General features: G+C 36.2%; 1 protein-coding gene across 1 annotated transcript in view; it reads right to left on the minus strand.

Annotated features, from left to right (window-relative positions):
* Positions 1 to 1228: 1228 nt before the first annotated feature.
* MEI4 (meiotic double-stranded break formation protein 4) overlaps positions 1229 to 16778 on the minus strand; it is a 76040-nt gene continuing 60490 nt past the window's right edge. Inside the window, exon 5 of the mRNA XM_061991080.1 lies at positions 1229 to 1480. Within this exon, the coding sequence (XP_061847064.1) occupies positions 1229 to 1480 (252 nt within the window). The remainder of the gene's footprint in view (positions 1481 to 16778) is intronic.

Here is a 16778-nt window from a genome sequence, read left to right on the forward strand (position 1 = left end):
TAAGAATCACTCTTCGGGGAGCCAATTCAACATTGAAATAACTTTTTTTTGTAAAGAGTAATACATTTTACATATATGGAAAATAAAGGTTTAGTATCTGAAGTACATGTATGCAAATTGACAAGAAAAATTCTTTACAGCCTTAAAAAACAGTGATGTTTGAGAATTTTTTGGCATAAAATTGATCTGACAAAACAAGGGGAAGGGGAAGGTTAAGGACTAATGCTAAAAATGTGTTAAATGTATGGTGAATATGCACAACATAGGAGACACAACAAAGCCAAAATGTTGTTTTATCTATTACAAAAAAAATGCCATTTGTTACAACAGTTGCCCTCTAAATTGATTCAAAAACTCTGGATCAGGTAAGTTATTGTTGAAGTTGTATTTTAAAGGCCTTTAGTTAAGGTGATTTCTATTAAAATATATTACTTTAATTATTTCTCTAATTGCATCACCCAGAAATAAAAGTTTGAAAATTGGAGAATACATAAATAAAGGGGATTTTATCAATATTAATTAAGTTTTGACAGAAAGGTTTAAAATAATCATTAAAGGACTTAAATTTATCTAGATTAAATCTTTGAAGCAATTAGTCAGATTGCAGTGAATTAGGCCCCCTTTGCCTACACTTGTGCAAACACAAGCAAAGCCAAGCAGTATACAATGAACGTAAGAAAGTCGTAAAACAGGGCACTAGATTTTAATTTGCTCGGGTAAGGACTCTTTTGATTAAATCAGAAACTAATTCTGCTCTGTAAGAATCCAAGTTTATTATTAGTTATATTATTAGTGTAAATTACCAAGTTTAAAAAGAAACATTTTTCTTTCTGCCAACCAGCCACTGTCTCTAAAGCACACAGAAGCTATTCCAGCTCTTTAAAGACAGGCATTAGTTTCCTACCTTGGATGCTCTACACACATTATGACTTGACTTTAAAATTCATAGTGCCTGAAACAACTTAGTTGCCCTTTTCACTGTGTATGCAAACTCCAACATACTGTTTTCCATTATGAGAAACAGCATTTATTCAAAATGGCACCTGGATTATTACTTTTTTTATTCTATATTTAAAATTGGAAATAAACTGCATTATCTCTGAAACTGCCATACAGCATAGTAGTTTAAAAGTAAATGTTTTCCAATAATGACAATTTTCCTGTCTGGCTCAAAAATCTTCCAATGCAATCCCAAAACAAATGCATTGTTAAAAGTAGCCTGCTTGTTTTAATCAATTTGTATTTGAGCTGAATTCAAAAGAACACCAACTCTCCATAAATATAAACAAAACAAAGGGAATTCGTCTGAGAGATGAAGAATAATTTGATCAAGGCTCTTCAGAAATCTGATTTTTTCTTCTCCATCACAGTCTGAGCTTGAACCGTTACTTTCTTCTGTCTCATTTTGAAGAAGTTGTTCCAGAATCATACACAAAGGAAAAATATTCTCATACTGAGTAACGTTGTACATGGCCTGGACCTGGGAATAAAGAAAAATCAATATATAAGCACAGTGTGAAAATATTTCTGCAGCCCACCATCTCAGATGACAGTTTAAGGAATAATGTTAAAATTTCCAGTAGCATTTATGTAATCAGAATAGCTATATGCTCAGAATGATTGCTTCTAAGAAATGTTTTCTTTTTTGTGATAACAGCCAAACAACTCTCTATCGTACTACCAAATGAAAAGTAAACATAATGTTCTGTTCATGAGTCAAAGAGCTTTTTGTCTGCCTAATTATTCACAGGCTGTGACATACAATAATGATCTACAGATAAGCAACACCAACAGCAATAGTTTTGTTTGGTTTAGGAATATAATTAAAACTGATGGATTTCTGTTTTCTGAGAAACAAAATAACAAGTAAAAAAAGGGTTTTTTTTTTTTTTACTCTCAAATATTGACAATTGTCTATTAAAGCCACATCTCTAGAAAGCAAGTAAAAAGTCCAAATTCTAAGTGCCAACAGAAAATACAGAAGTCAGTTACGAAGTGGAAGAGTGAGTTCATCAAATAAACTCACTGACCAAAATATGAATTTATTAAAAGCCTTACAGCTTTATCTAATGTAAATTTACCTGTCCTATGTTTGGAAACTGCACTTTCAAACTGAAGCTTTCAGTTCCTTATGCCAGGCATAAGGAATAACTGCTAAGAAAAAAACTTAAACCTTTGGAAGTAGTCTCTCTGGAATGAAATTCTGTGCTCCTTAACAACAAAATCTACCAATGATGAGGGAATGATCTCATTGATGAAAATTATGAACTTGTTCTGAAAAAAGCTGTGATGACAGTAGCTAGTTGCTAGAAAATTAATTACATCTTTTAGAAAATGGACCAATAGCTCTATCAAGCCTCATCAACTCTTTAGGCCTGTGGTACAAAGCCAGATGGGTCTTGGCTTCAACAAGAGCCTATTAATCAGTATCAAATAATTTTACACATCCTAAATCACATACTGCTAGCACTTCCAATTGTGAAACATACTATATAATAGGGGTTTTTTTACAAACAATGTAAGCAATTTTTTATTCCATTAGAATCTAACAAAAAGATAGCACTTTGACTTCCTGGTGTAAGGCTACTGTCAACTATCCTACAGTTGACAGTGGCTCAGGGATTGTTCACTTTGGCTTACTGAGCTAGTAGTTATTAAACCTAAAATCTGTATTGAAGCTCCTTAAAGTAATATCTTTCAGATAACCTCACACCTCAAGAACAACACTAAGACACCATAGCCATCCCATTGTAAAGCCTCGATATGGAAAGCCATTCTGCTGAGTTTTTTTGCATGCTCCAATTCTGTCTCTCTGAAACTTGGTAAGAAAAACCTTCAGTTCAAAAGCTGCTGCCAAGAATTGGATATTGACACTGTTATCACAACAGACAATAAAAGACAGAAAAGAACAATATTAAGTATTTGCATACTTTTAAATCAATTAAATCAAATTGTATAAATAGGGAGAAATTTCTTGAGGTAAATTAAGGTAACAAGACAGTCTGTTTCTTCAAATAACAAGCATCTGACTCTAGGACAACCATGCCTATGCAATGATTGTTTTGGCTATTAACTAATATTGGTGAGAGAATTGTATTTATTTTACTTAGTTGACTAAATTACAGCTTCTCAGTTGAGAAAATAACTGGTATTAACAACTTCCTGAATTTCTAGGGAATAGATTATTTAAAAGGCCTACATGCTGAGATAGTTACCCTTGGTTTCTGATTTAGTCAACAGAGGGAAACGGGGGCAGATTCAGTTCTGTGAATGTAGATATCTATTGTCATTTTGGATGCCCAAGGGTATCCAAGGCATGTGCATGAGTAAAGCTTTACATAAGAGTCAGCAGCTCTAAGTAAGGAGGAGTACCTTAGGGCAATCCAGTGGCATTAAGTGTCTGAGTTTTGGTAACTGAAGAGTTCCCAAGGTCTTTCAGGATGTAATTCATCCTGTTCTAAACCAGATAGTCAGATGCACCATTTGTGCCCAGAAAAAATAACTATGTAGAAATATATATTGAAATTCTATGCATTTGGTTCCTGAAATTTGGATAAAGTTCATTACAAGCAAAAACCCTTGTTTGATTCTTAAGTGTTGGCCTTATAAATTCCCTTAGATCTTCCTTTTGCATAAGAGGTCAATAGAATATGTTTCAGAAAGGCAAATTATGTCACTTATCCACATAACCTCAGGGTCTTCCAAGCAGTTAAGCAACTGTATTACTTTCAGTGGATCTTGAAAAGTGCAACTAATTGCAACTTAGTAAACTGTCTAATTGATTATGGATAATAGAAACCACAAGCCAACAAATTATTTTTCCTCTGCAAATACTACTGCACTAAAACTATTTTAGCCAAATAGAACTGACTTTGAACAGAAAGGATAAGTCTGATGGTAAGAAGGAAGTATTTTTTTGAGGTAATTGCTTTTCAAGGGACAAATGAACCTTCAAATATTGTTTTATAAGACCAGGGGGGGAAAAAAGGGTCTGTCTAGAATATCTTCTGGCTAAAGGCTTATTAGCTTTTCCAGCCCATTTAATAATCTTAACAAAATGTGTCTCCACTTCTTTTGTTAAATGTCTTTTGTAGCACTAATTGATGCAATTACTAGCAACGCAAATTTAAGCCACAGAATTTGTAACCGAATACCTTTACTCTTACCTAATGGTGCAGTCAGATAAGAGACCTACTAATCTTGCTCATCAGTGTGTGTAAATGGGTAGCTGTGTACATGTATACATACACACACACACAGTTAGTCAGAAGGTACGTCAGAAGTTCAGAAGGTATGTGTGTAAAGCAAACCATATATATAGGCCACAATTCCAGTATATATTAATATAAATTCAACACTAACTCTTTTTTTCAGAAAGAATTTTAAGAGAGCAATTCTTATTATAGATCAGATGAGTGTGCAATATGGGTTTTGGACACTGTTTCTGAGATTAGTCCTTGCCAATTCTTCCTCACCAAGTAGTGGGAAATGTGTTTCTTAGCAGAAAGAAGTATTTTGCACACACCTCAGTTTTAATTTTAACTTTTCAAATTATTTTGTCATGATTTCTCAATCCAAGCAAACTTTTCAAAGTTAACAACAAAAGCAACAGGTCAGATGGCCCTCAATCAAACTCCAAGTCACTGCTCTCGTATTGGAGAGATTTGAAGTTGGGGTCTTCAGCACAATTTTGTACAAAAAGTAGGGATTTGACAGCACAGAATTAACATCAGTAACATTCACAGAATAATGGAAGTAATTTCTGAAGCTTATTCAACCAGATTCTGAAAAAAATCCTAAATTATATTCTATATGAAACTCTGGGACTTACAATTTTGTTCTCATATCTTAGTGATTTTCATGCCTTAGTGGTTCATGCTAATTATATAATTTAATCAAAGGCTCTCAATAATGCAATATAAAACAAGAACAGGAGAATATATATAAATTTTGAAGAAATTCTCTACAATTCCCAAGTCATTTACAGGCTGCAACTCATATTTCTAGTGGTGCAGTCTTTTCAAGCTGGAATTTTTACATGCAGAAGACTGATGTCACGTTCTGAGTATTGGCAAATAACTTCTGTTCCTTATAAATTTCAAAGGACATACAGAATGGAGACACTATTTTACCTGTGCAAATATAAATTAGATAAAAAGAAAGGGATTATGTTCACAGTAGCTAGTGTTTGCTGTCATGCAACTCAGATACTTATGTAGGCTACGGACAAAACATCAGCAGCACCTGTATGCTTTCTGGAAAAAAGCCTGAAAGAACTCTAACTCAGGGAAACCCCTTTTTGATTTAGAGTGAAATGCTGCAATGCTGCAATTTGTGACAAAATTAAAACAAATTACTACACACAACATAATGCTATACCAAATACTGATATAATTATATAAATTCCAATCAAACTGGAAAGATGAGTGTTTATACACCACTGCTGTTTAGGAAGGGATAAATTTGACACTTTTAAAAGATGGCTATTTTAGCAGAAAATTGTTCTACTCAAATGTTCTCAATCCGTCATATTCTAACAGTTTTGCTTCTTGTAAGTTTTTTATTGCAATTTTTGCCACTTATATTTCTTGGCAAACTTTCACTGTTCAACAGGGATATAACTTTTATGCTAGAAAGGTGTCTCTTCTATGGCCCAAGAAATTATATTTAAAATATCACTGAAATATGAAGTATTAAAAGTTGGAATTTCTCTTGTTTTACATGCATATTTTTCAGAGAAGCATAAAGGGAGGACTAAAATAAACAACAGAATCATCTCAAGCCTGGCTATTGTTGCCTTTCAATGGAAGCAGAGATAATAAGAGCTGCAGTATTGTCATAGAATCACAGAATGGTAGGGGTTGGAAGGGACCTTTAGAGATCATCTAGTCCACCCCCCCTGCAGAAGCAGGTTCACCTAGATCAGGTCACACAGAAACACATCTAGGCGGGTTTTGAAAACTTCCAGAGGAGACTCCACATCCTCCCTGGGCAGCCTGTGCCAGGAACAGGAAAATAGGGGTTTTTTTGTTGAAACGGATTTTTTATGTTCCAGTTTTTGTTCATTACCCCTTGTCCTGTTGCCAGATACAATACAAAAAAGGGATGCTCCAACCTCCTGACACCCATCACTTGTAAATATTAATGAGATCCCCCTTCAGCCTCTTCATCTCTAGACTAAACAGTCTCAAATTCCACAGCCTTTCTTCATAATGAAGATGCTCCAGTCCCCTGAGCCGGACTCTCCAGATGTTCCCTGTCCCTCTCGAGTTGGGAGCCCAGAACTGGACACAGGACTCCAGATGAGGCCTCACCAGGGCAGACTAGAGAGGGAGAAGAACTTCTTACGACCTGCTGGCTGCACTCTTCTTGATGCATCCCTTATTGCATCCCAGGATGCCATTGGCCTTCTTCGCCATGAGGGCATTGCTGGCTCATGGTTAGTTTATTATCAGCTAGGACTCCCACGTCTCTCTCTGCAGAGCTGCTCTTCAGCAATTCGACCCCCAGCGTGTACTGGTGCAGGAAGTGAGTCTGGCTCAGAGCTGGGGAGAGTTGCGAGCAACTTCTTACAGGAGCCATCTTTACAGCCCCTTCCCCCTTACCAGAAAAGGCTGTCATGTCAAACCACGACAATGACTAACTTATTTCCCCATATGGCAATACATTCTAATTTTATGAACAAAGAAGACAAATTCTCACAGGGAACTGCATTCTCAACCCTTCATTTTTCCTTTGAGAAATCCCTCTCCAGTCTACTTATTGTTCTGTTCAAATTCTGAACACAACTTTTTCCTAATGAGGCATGTAATCTTGGCCCAGGAAGTGATGGTAAGTGGAGTTAAATCCAGTTGACAGCTGATCACTAGTGGTGTTTCCCAGAGCTCAGTGTTGGGGTATGTTCAGTATAACATCGTTATCAATGAGGGGATCGAGTGCACCTTCTGTAACTTAGCAGATGATGTGAAGGTAGACAGGTGTGTAGATCTGCTTGAGGGCAGGAAGGTCTTCAGAGGGACTTGAACAGGCTGGAGCAATGGACCATGTCCAATTGTATGAGGTTCAACAAGGCCAAGTGCCAGGTCCTCCACTGGGGCCAAAACAATCCCAGGCAATGCCACAGGCTTAAGGCAGAGTGGCTGGAAAGCTGCCCAAAGGAAAAGGACTTGGGGGTGTTGGTCAACAGCTGGCTGAATGTGAGCCAGTAGTGTGCCCAGGTGGCCAAGAAGGCCAACAGCATCCTGGCTTGTATGAGAAATAGTGTGACCAGCAGGACCAAGGAAGTGATTGTTCCCCTGTACTCAGCACTGGTAGGCCACACCTCAAATATTGCATCTAGTTCTGGGTGCCTCACTACAAGGACATGGAGGTGCTGGAGCATGTCCAGAGATGGGCAATGAAGCTGGTGAAGGGTCCAGAGAGAAAGTCTGATAAGGAGCTGCTAAGGGAGTTGGGGATGTTTAGCCTAGAGAAGAGGAGGCCAAGAGGAGACAGGATCACTCTACAATTACGTGAAAGGGAGCTGTGATGAGTTGGAGGTCAAGCTCTTCCCTCCAGTAACGAATGATAGAACATGAGGAAATGGGTTTAAGTTGTGCCAGGTGAAGGTTTAGATTGGACATTAGCAAGAATTTTTTCACTGAGAGGCTTATTAGGCATTGGAATGGGATGCCCAGGGAGGTTGTGGAGTCACCATCCCTAGAGATATTAAAAAAATGCACATATGAAGTATTACACAGAATCACAGAATCTTCAGGGTTGGAAGGGACCTCAAAAGATCATCTAGTCCAGTCCCCCTACCAGAGCAGGACCACCTGGATCTGGCAGTGTGAGCTTCGTGGTTGGACTTGATGATCTTCAAGGTCTTTTCCAACCATAATGATTCTATGACTTTATGTTTAGATAACAGGCACTCTATTTCAAAAAAAAACAGGAAGTCTTTTAACTGGATGCTCCATAGGCACATAAATAACCTTTACTTGAATCATTCAAATTTGCAAAACCAGCAATACTCATTGTACAAGAAAGCCCACAGTAAGATAAACAAGGTTATGTCTAATTGCTGTTTAATGTTTAAACAGCATGCTGACAAGCATCTCTAAAATGTTTAAGGCAGGAATGTATGAAAGACTTTACTGGAAACCATTTTGTTGTGGGATTACCTTACAAATTGCCACGTGTCTGGATTGAATTTTTAGCTCGTTTGCATTTCTCTTTGTATTTGCTTTGTTTGTTTGTTTTTTTTTTTAATATTGAAATGTATATTTCCTAAACATCTCTTCCAGTAATCACAATTCTCATTAACCACGTCAATCAACCTGACAAAGAAGATCAAACTGATTTACATCCCAGAGTTTGACACTGAAGCAAAATACCCAGCACTTAAAATTCCTTATGTAAATTTATATCACTCCCTACCCAAAAAACTTTCAAAGTATTGAAAATACTTGATGTTTTATTCAATGGGATCTGAAATTCTAGTTATGCCATTTTTATTCGTGCTATCATTTTCTTCTCAAGTAGCTCCCTAAGATTCAACAGTTCTGGTTATAGATCAAGACCCAATGAACCTTCAGAAAGAGTCAATGAATTACTAATATTTTTGAAAGTTAAAATCCAGAGTGATCATCAGCTAAACTCTTGGAACAAAGGAACCTACAGCATGTGCAGTGACTACAGTCCAGAGCAACATATCATCAGCAAAACTTTACATGTCCCAGACAGCCTCATGCTAGAGAGAGTTCAGAAATGACAGCAAGAATCTTGCAAAAATTATGTGTGCCCAGACACAATAATATAGCATACCCTGGGAAACACTTTTGATAGCAAAGAGAACAAGTACTTTAAATTCTATCACCCAAGGGAAGGAAGCTTATCTCAGAGACAACACACGTCGTGCTTCTTCCACGGATCATTTAGCAGGGTCATCTGTTACTAGCCCTTAATATGACACACAGAATTACAAGAAATTCCCAAGCCATTTTAAGTGATATTTTTCTTATCCAGTAATGTGATTTCCACAACATATTGTAAGAAATCAAATATACTAGCAGTAGAGCAGTCAGACTTCCATTTTGGTGTAAGAATCATAGCAACTGCCTTGCAAGTAACATAAAGACACAGAAAGCTTTGAAAAGGAAATTCTAATCCCTGTTATCCTGTTTAAGAAGGCTAAAATATGAGCCACTAAGAAGTCTCATTTAGAGACAATCACATAATTTTTCACAAACTGAAGCATGGAATTCATTGCTTTGTTATTATTTTTTCAGAAAAGAATCTAAAGACTATGAAAGAATCTGTCATAGTACAGGTCCTTCTAAATCAAATGGGCTAGTTGAGCATATTTCTAATTTCAAAATGATAAAGTTCTAGATAGACAGTCACATGCACACTCACTATCAGTGAAAAAAGGAGAAAGAAAACAATAAAAGCAATTTAATGAGATATCTCAGTTATAAACACTGCAGTATTAAAGCAAGGTATTTTTTTTCCTGGTTGAGGAGGAATTACCTCCTTTAAAGAACTTTGCAGGAATGTAAACTCATAGGAAAGTTTATGAAAGTAGAACTGTGTAAAAGTATACTGGTTTTGGCTGGGTGAGAGTTAATTTTATTCATAGTAGCTAGCATATTGCTATGTTTTGGAATTGGGCTGGAAACAGTATTCATAATAAAGAGATGTTTCAGTTATTGCTGAGCAGCGTTTGCAAAGAGTCAAGGCCTTTTCTGTTTTTCACCCTACCAGTGAGTGGACTGAGGAAGCACAAGAAGCTGGGAGGCAACACAGCTGGGACAGCTGATCCCAACTGACCTGAGGGACATCCCAGACCATATGGTATCATGCTCAGCAATAACATTAGGAGGAAGGTTGGTGAGGAGGCCACTGCTCAGAGAGTAGCTGGGCATCAGTGGGTTGGTGGTGAGCAATTGTTTTCATTTGCATAATTTGTCTTTCTTTTATATCTCTATGTTATTTTCCTTTTCATTATAATTTATTATATTATTTTAATTGCTAAACCATTCTTATCTCAGTCTATGAGTCTTCTCACTTTTACCTGTTCACTTTTCTTCCACCATCCTGCTGGGGTAGGTCAGTGAGCAAGTCACCCTGTGATGCTTTGCTGTTGGCTGCAGTTAAACCATGACAGTCCTTTTTGGCACCAAATACAAGGCTCAAAGGGTTTGAGATAACAACAGACTGATGAGAGCACATCAGAAGGGATTTATATCTGTTAACAGTTGCAAGTCACAGTAATTGATTCACCTGTTCTCAATATTAGCTTATCTTATCTGTGCCATGCTCTTTATTTTGCTGTATATGTTAAAGACTGGTGGTGTTTTCTGCAGTTTGTTGTTCTCTGTAGTGATCAGCATTTCATCCAATGAATCAAAGTCTCTGTATACTTTTCATAAATAAATAAAAGAATAATGCTAAAGTGAACCCGCTTCTGCAGGGGGGTTGGACTGGATGATCTCTAAAGGTCCCTTCCAATCCCTACCATTCTATGATTCTACGATTCTATGACAGGTTTCCTTTTAATTATACAGTTATTCTTTCTCTTCCCTAGTTAGAGGCTGTCTATTACATAACTGTTAAATGCAATGTTTAACTAAAACAGCCCCTGTCTTTAGTTTAGGGAAAAGTGTTTATCTACTTATCCCTTCTCTCGTTTTGTTTACATTTTATTGTATAGAAAAAAAAACCACTAAAATCTTTGTATATTTCATATATACAAGGTCTCATAAACTAGTTGCTTAAAATGGATGAATATTTCCCTTAGGACTATGAAAGATGACAATAAAATACGTTTTTTCAATGATTCCAGCATCTGCCTACAACACTAGCTTTCCTTTACAATTATGTCACCAAATCCCATAATCTCCATGCAATTTTCAGAGGATTCCAAACTTTAACTGGAAGCAGGGTAGGATATAATAATTTCATGAAAATTAGATGAGATAGGCAGTGATACTTTCTTATTAAACATATTTAAAACTACATAGAATATGTACATAGAATAAATCTTGAATGGATTAATAGAATTTAACAACAGGGAAATGATGCTGCTTATCCATCTTAAATATGTGACAAATTATAGCAGTAAAGTATTTAATTGAAAATCATACAGAATTAATAAATTGTGAGTATATAACAGTGTATCTAGAAGTTTACATACATGCTGTAAAGCTTAATTTTAGAAACATTTACTCCTTTGACTAAAACATGTTATCATCTGAAACAAATCATGGAAGAATTATTGAAGAAAGATCTGTGGTCTGAGCATCATTCTTATTTAGTGAAATACACTAGGTCACATCAAGCCAATCCAAGTCCAAGGACTTCCTATACCTAAATCTGGAGTAGCTTGACTCCCACTCAAGGTAGTTTGGAGAAAGTTTTCTGCTATGCAAGTCATAGCTTATGCACTGCTGAACTTGTTACCTGGATTGTTCTGTACATCTCAAGTGTGTCAGCTGGCAATGGCACAAATGGCCTTAACCAAAGGAAAAGAATCCACAAAGCCAAAATATATAGCACCACCATTTTCAGCAAGCACAGTGATTTACAAAAGGCCTCATTCCTTGTGATAACATGATGTCATTGAGAAATGATGAAACTGGGAATGTCAGGATTTAAAATGATGAAAGAAGAAAGCTGAAGAAAATTTGGAAATATTTACATATGGTAAGAGAAGTTCATGATTTTTCACTCTTTGGTATCATTTCTTCTATCAAAGCTTCATCACAGCTCAGCAATGTTACCTGGAACTGACATGCAGCAGAGAGCTACAAGCTTACTTATTCTTCATAGAATCTCTTTGAAGGATAACCCTCTGCAGTTGAGCTGAGTATCTAAGGCTTGAGTACCCTAGCAAAAGCACAGATTACTTTATGAAAAGGTTGTGCTAAGCCCAAGACCTAAGAACAATAAAGTTAAAAACAACTAGAAATACACACTACTGCTCCAAGTCCCCCAAAAGTAGACTACTGTACCCAAACTACAAGATATCGTAGAAGTTTAAAGCAATTAAGTTTGAAGCAGAAACATCCATTCAAGAAATAATCAGAATCAACAGCCCAGTTGGAGCTCAACATATGATCAAAGTCAAAAAAGATCTGAACAAAGCCCAGTGAAACAGCATTTGCATTGAGAAATCTAAAACACAATGTTTCAGCCAAATGACTCAGGTGTCTGGCCAACCTGTTACAAAATGCTGACATAGAGGGGTTGTGGAGGCTCCTTCCTTGGAGGTCTTCAAGACCCGCCTGGACATGCTCCTATGCGACCTGATCTAGGTGAACCTGCTTCTGCAGTGGGGTTGGACTAGATGATCTCTAAAGGTGCCTTCCAACCCCTACCATTCTATGATTCTATAAATGTACTCGTAGGGGCCCATATGGGACACTGATAACAATGAACAAAGTTTCCAGAGATTGCCATTCCTGTGAACACGATATGATAGCTACATGAAAGAAATGTCATGGTATCAAAAAAACCAGCCAGTGAAAAACAACTGTAGCAACAGAATGGTGTTTCAGTCTTTGATGCTGCTTGGTGGAATGGAATTTTGTAGAAAAACAGTTCAAATCCACCTTCCAGCTAAGGTTGTGATGTCCTCTAATGGCCTGAAGCAGTCATACTATTAGGTGAATTACATCTGAAAAGCTCTTCTGCCTTCCTTAGCAGGTCCAATATGCCCTACAGTTCCTTTCGTTTGTTTATCTCCATCTCCATCCTTTTGACTTTTCTCTATTTTTTCCCTCTATTTTTTCTATTTTTTACCTCAGGAAAACAGAAGGTATGATAAAGGGTCTCATTGGCATGACCATGTTCTGGGCCATAAGTGGAATGACATGATAATAGAAATACAGAGGAGGTTGTTTTTCATCAATCACCACAAAGCCTTTTGCTCTTAATGTCTATGAATACTGAATCTGGACAGAATAAAGTTTTGATTTGATTTGAACTTTCCACAAGAACGTGATGTTAGGGAAAAAAAATGAAAATAATCAAATCTGCAAAGTGAAGAAAAATATACAACTCTCTTTACATTCACTTCAAAGCTGTGTATGTTTTGAAGGGGACTGACCTAGTAGAATAATTAACACTATTTAAAATGCTACATGCTGCTTCAATAAAAAGTAAAAGTTTAAAAGTGCAGTTAGTACTACCTATGCAATTTCAGAGCTTAATATAGTTTCAAGAAGGTTATAAAAGACAGTCTCTAGTCCTTGTAACCATTAAGACAGTACATGACCTTTTGTGTAGCATCATACTAGCAGAATTAAGGTAATTGACATTGAGAACAGATTCTCAGAGAGGATTCTATTCTTTCTGCAGGTGCCAGAATCCTTGCTTATTACTAAATGAGCACACAGTAGGTGAAATGCAATGCTAATGTCAGATTGACTGTGCAATCAGAATGAAATATTAGATACAGCATGATATTTATTAAATATTTGTCCTGAAAATATTATAAGTATTCCAACACTTCAGAGGATGACTAGCCTTTCAAAAAGACAGCTGAACTGCAGTTTAAGACAGGGGGCTTTTTACATTAAATGGTCTGGAAAAAGAAATAAAGTATCTCCCTAACTGTGGATAGTTTAATAATTCAAAATACCTGCTATGTCATTTTACACATAAAGCTTTTTACAGTCAGCTAATTCTATTTAATAATTACCAGCAAGCAGAACAAACAAGAATGTAGGAATGCTTCTTGAAGAGCCTTTAGTAACACAATAGCATTACTCTTTGCTACTTTAAACAGATAAAATACTGTAAATTTGATGCAATTTAACATAATTACTTAATTTATTAGGCAGGTTTAAACCCACTGTGAATCACATTAAAAGATGATATTAACAAATCATACCAAATACACAGGCCACGTAGCTCTTATTATTTCAGATGACTGCAGGAAATACATTAACAGAAATGCGACAGAAAATCACTTCAGATTGACTCATTAAAAGAGAAGAAGCAAAATGAGATCCTATCAGAATTAAAGTGTTCAGATTATCTTCGTTATGCTGTAATTGACTCCTAGCAAACTTCCAGTTATTGGAAAGTTCAATCTACCAAGAACGTAGAGCGGAGACTGAAGGTCGAGGCTGAAATGAGACATGATCACTCTCTACAGCTACCTGAAAGGGGTTGTAGGGAGGTGGTGGTCAAACTCTTCTCTCCAGTAGCAAATGATAGAACACGAGGAAATGGGTATAAGTTGTGCCAGTGAAGGTTTAGATTGGACATTAGGAAGAACTTTTTCACTGTGAGGGTTGTTAAGCATTGGAATGGGCTGCCCAGGGAGGTGGTGGAGTCACCATCCCTAGAGATATTAAAAAAATGCATGGATGAAGTATTGAGGAATATGGTTTAGTTTAGTGATCGGCTTGGCAGTGTGAGCTTAGTGGTTGGACTTGATGAACTTAAAGGTCTTTTCCAACTGTAACAATTCTATGAAAATTACAGCATTAGAGAGAAATACATCTGCAATCATATAAATAGTCCAAAGATAAAAGGTAAAGCAGACAAGAAAAAAATATTATAGACATTTAGCTCACATGATGAGAATTTTCATAGAATATCCACATGGAGAAAAGTAGCTAGAAAGTTCTTGCACAGGATCTGAAGATCAGGAGAAAAATATATTAGAATGTATCTTTGAACAAAGGTGTCATTTTCTCAGATATCAGCTTTTTTACCTTCAAATTTCAATGTCATCTGGTTCTTCCATAATGATACAGGACATCACACAGTGATTTATATACTTCTGTTGAAACCCTCATTTGTTTCCTCTCTAAATCACAGCCTTTCATTCTCTCAGAAGACTTTACAAGTCTCTAAATCTGCTGGGTGTACTCAAATTCTTACTAGTCTGTTACATATTTTCTTAAAAGACCTGATCACATGACCATGTTTGCTACAATTCATCATCTATATCTTTACCAGTTTATCTTATAATCCTATTAATATTTTAGAGCAGTTGCTGTCCATGAAAATAGTAGTCAAGAACACATTTTCTGTACTTGGTATACAACAATAAAGAACTCACTCTTAAGGGTTAAAAAAAATTAATTCATTACACTTAAGAGTAAAAATGACACTAACAGTAATCTTCAAAATTCGAATCTGCAATAGCTAGCACCGCCTCACTACTCTAACTGATGAAAGAATAATGACAAAATACTTGGAGTGGTTTTTAATTTGCTGCTCTTGCATGTAGTATGATTTATCCTAGGATTTAAAACTGTATTTAATTGCATATTAAGAGATGGTAATATGTGCAATAAGACTTTATTAATACCACTGCCTGTCATACCTCATATTGAAAACAATCTACACTGGCTCACCTACAACGTGAACTCATAACAAAGGGCTACTTCACGCAAAGTAGCACATTAATATTCTACACAGTCTGTAATTGCCATTCTGGTGGTTTTATAATATTCATGTTTGTAAGCAGTTTTCAATAGCAGTCCAGGACTTAGGCACGTATGAAAAGCCTTTGAGAAGATAGTTACTGACTAGTGGGAATAATTTTGAGGGAACATAGGTACACTTTTTAAGTTTATTTTGCCTTTGTGCAAGTCTGAAATTATTTCTTTAGTCTTTTTTTAAAAAAGTAATTCAAGTACAGCAATTATTCCAGTGGCTGCAGTATTCACTACAGACACAACAGAGTTCTGAATTGCTTTAGAAAGACATAGCACAATAGTAACACAACTAGAAAATATTGACACAGATGCTCCAAAGAATAATGTAAATTTGATAACATCTTTTAAGAACAAACTCTGGATGTTGATGGGGTGTGTAAGTAAATAAAAGGAAGGAAGAGAAAATGCAATACAAATATGAATTACCTATAAGAAAATTATGATAACTCAATACCTAATGTTTGCTTTTCTGGAAAACTGAGAAGGCAAGACTGGAGAAAACCAATGTGTCTGCTGAGAGTCTTCCTGTGCTGCTAAGCCTTCTATGTTACCCAAGCTTTGTGGAAAGTGATGCAAGAAACAAGTGTTTCCTATGAATTACATTCCCTGTTTAGTCCCAGACTGGTTTTGCTGTGCTTGTTAATCAAATGTGACTCTTATGCAAGCAGTATTTCAAGTGGTATGGTGAACTGACTAAGCTATGAAGAACAGCACTGTTAGTCTAAATCATTGATTGGTCTGCACAAATCTCTCTCCTATTAAGAGAGTAATTCTCTGTAAGAAAATGAGACATCAGAAGTCAGTATATTAAAAAGACATATGAAAATTTCCCCATTTCTAACTTGCAAGAAAAAAGTCAGGTGCTTCAACTAAGGAAATCTCTTAGGGTTTGTGTGTGCAATAATAGTAATAGTAAGCTAAGTTGCACAGGAAAACAAATTTTAAGAAACATCCATTTCTTTAACTTTTCCTACCTCTTAGAATAGTTGTTTCCCACTCATATCTGTTGCTGTCAAGCCTATTCTGAAATATTCACACCTTTGCCAGCACTACACCAGGGGCTCGCTGAAAGATTTCCCACTGGGAACTAGGCACGTATAAGTAGAAGCACTGCAGTATTTTTCAGTTATGTCCCTCTGTGGTCTAACATTCAGTCTCACAGTATAAAGAATGTTGTTCTTGTTTTTTTTAAAATCAAGAAAAATGCAAGACAAAAATAATAATATTTACTAAAAATGGCAATTTAGCTTCTAAATGTAGTCAACCAAAACTGAGCTCTTGAAACTATGAGAATAAAACAGCCTTAGAGGAAACTGTGTAGTGAGATGAGAGGGAAAA

This window comes from Colius striatus, chromosome 2 (genome assembly GCF_028858725.1).
Source record: "Colius striatus isolate bColStr4 chromosome 2, bColStr4.1.hap1, whole genome shotgun sequence".
In the NCBI taxonomy this organism is placed as follows: domain Eukaryota; kingdom Metazoa; phylum Chordata; class Aves; order Coliiformes; family Coliidae; genus Colius; species Colius striatus.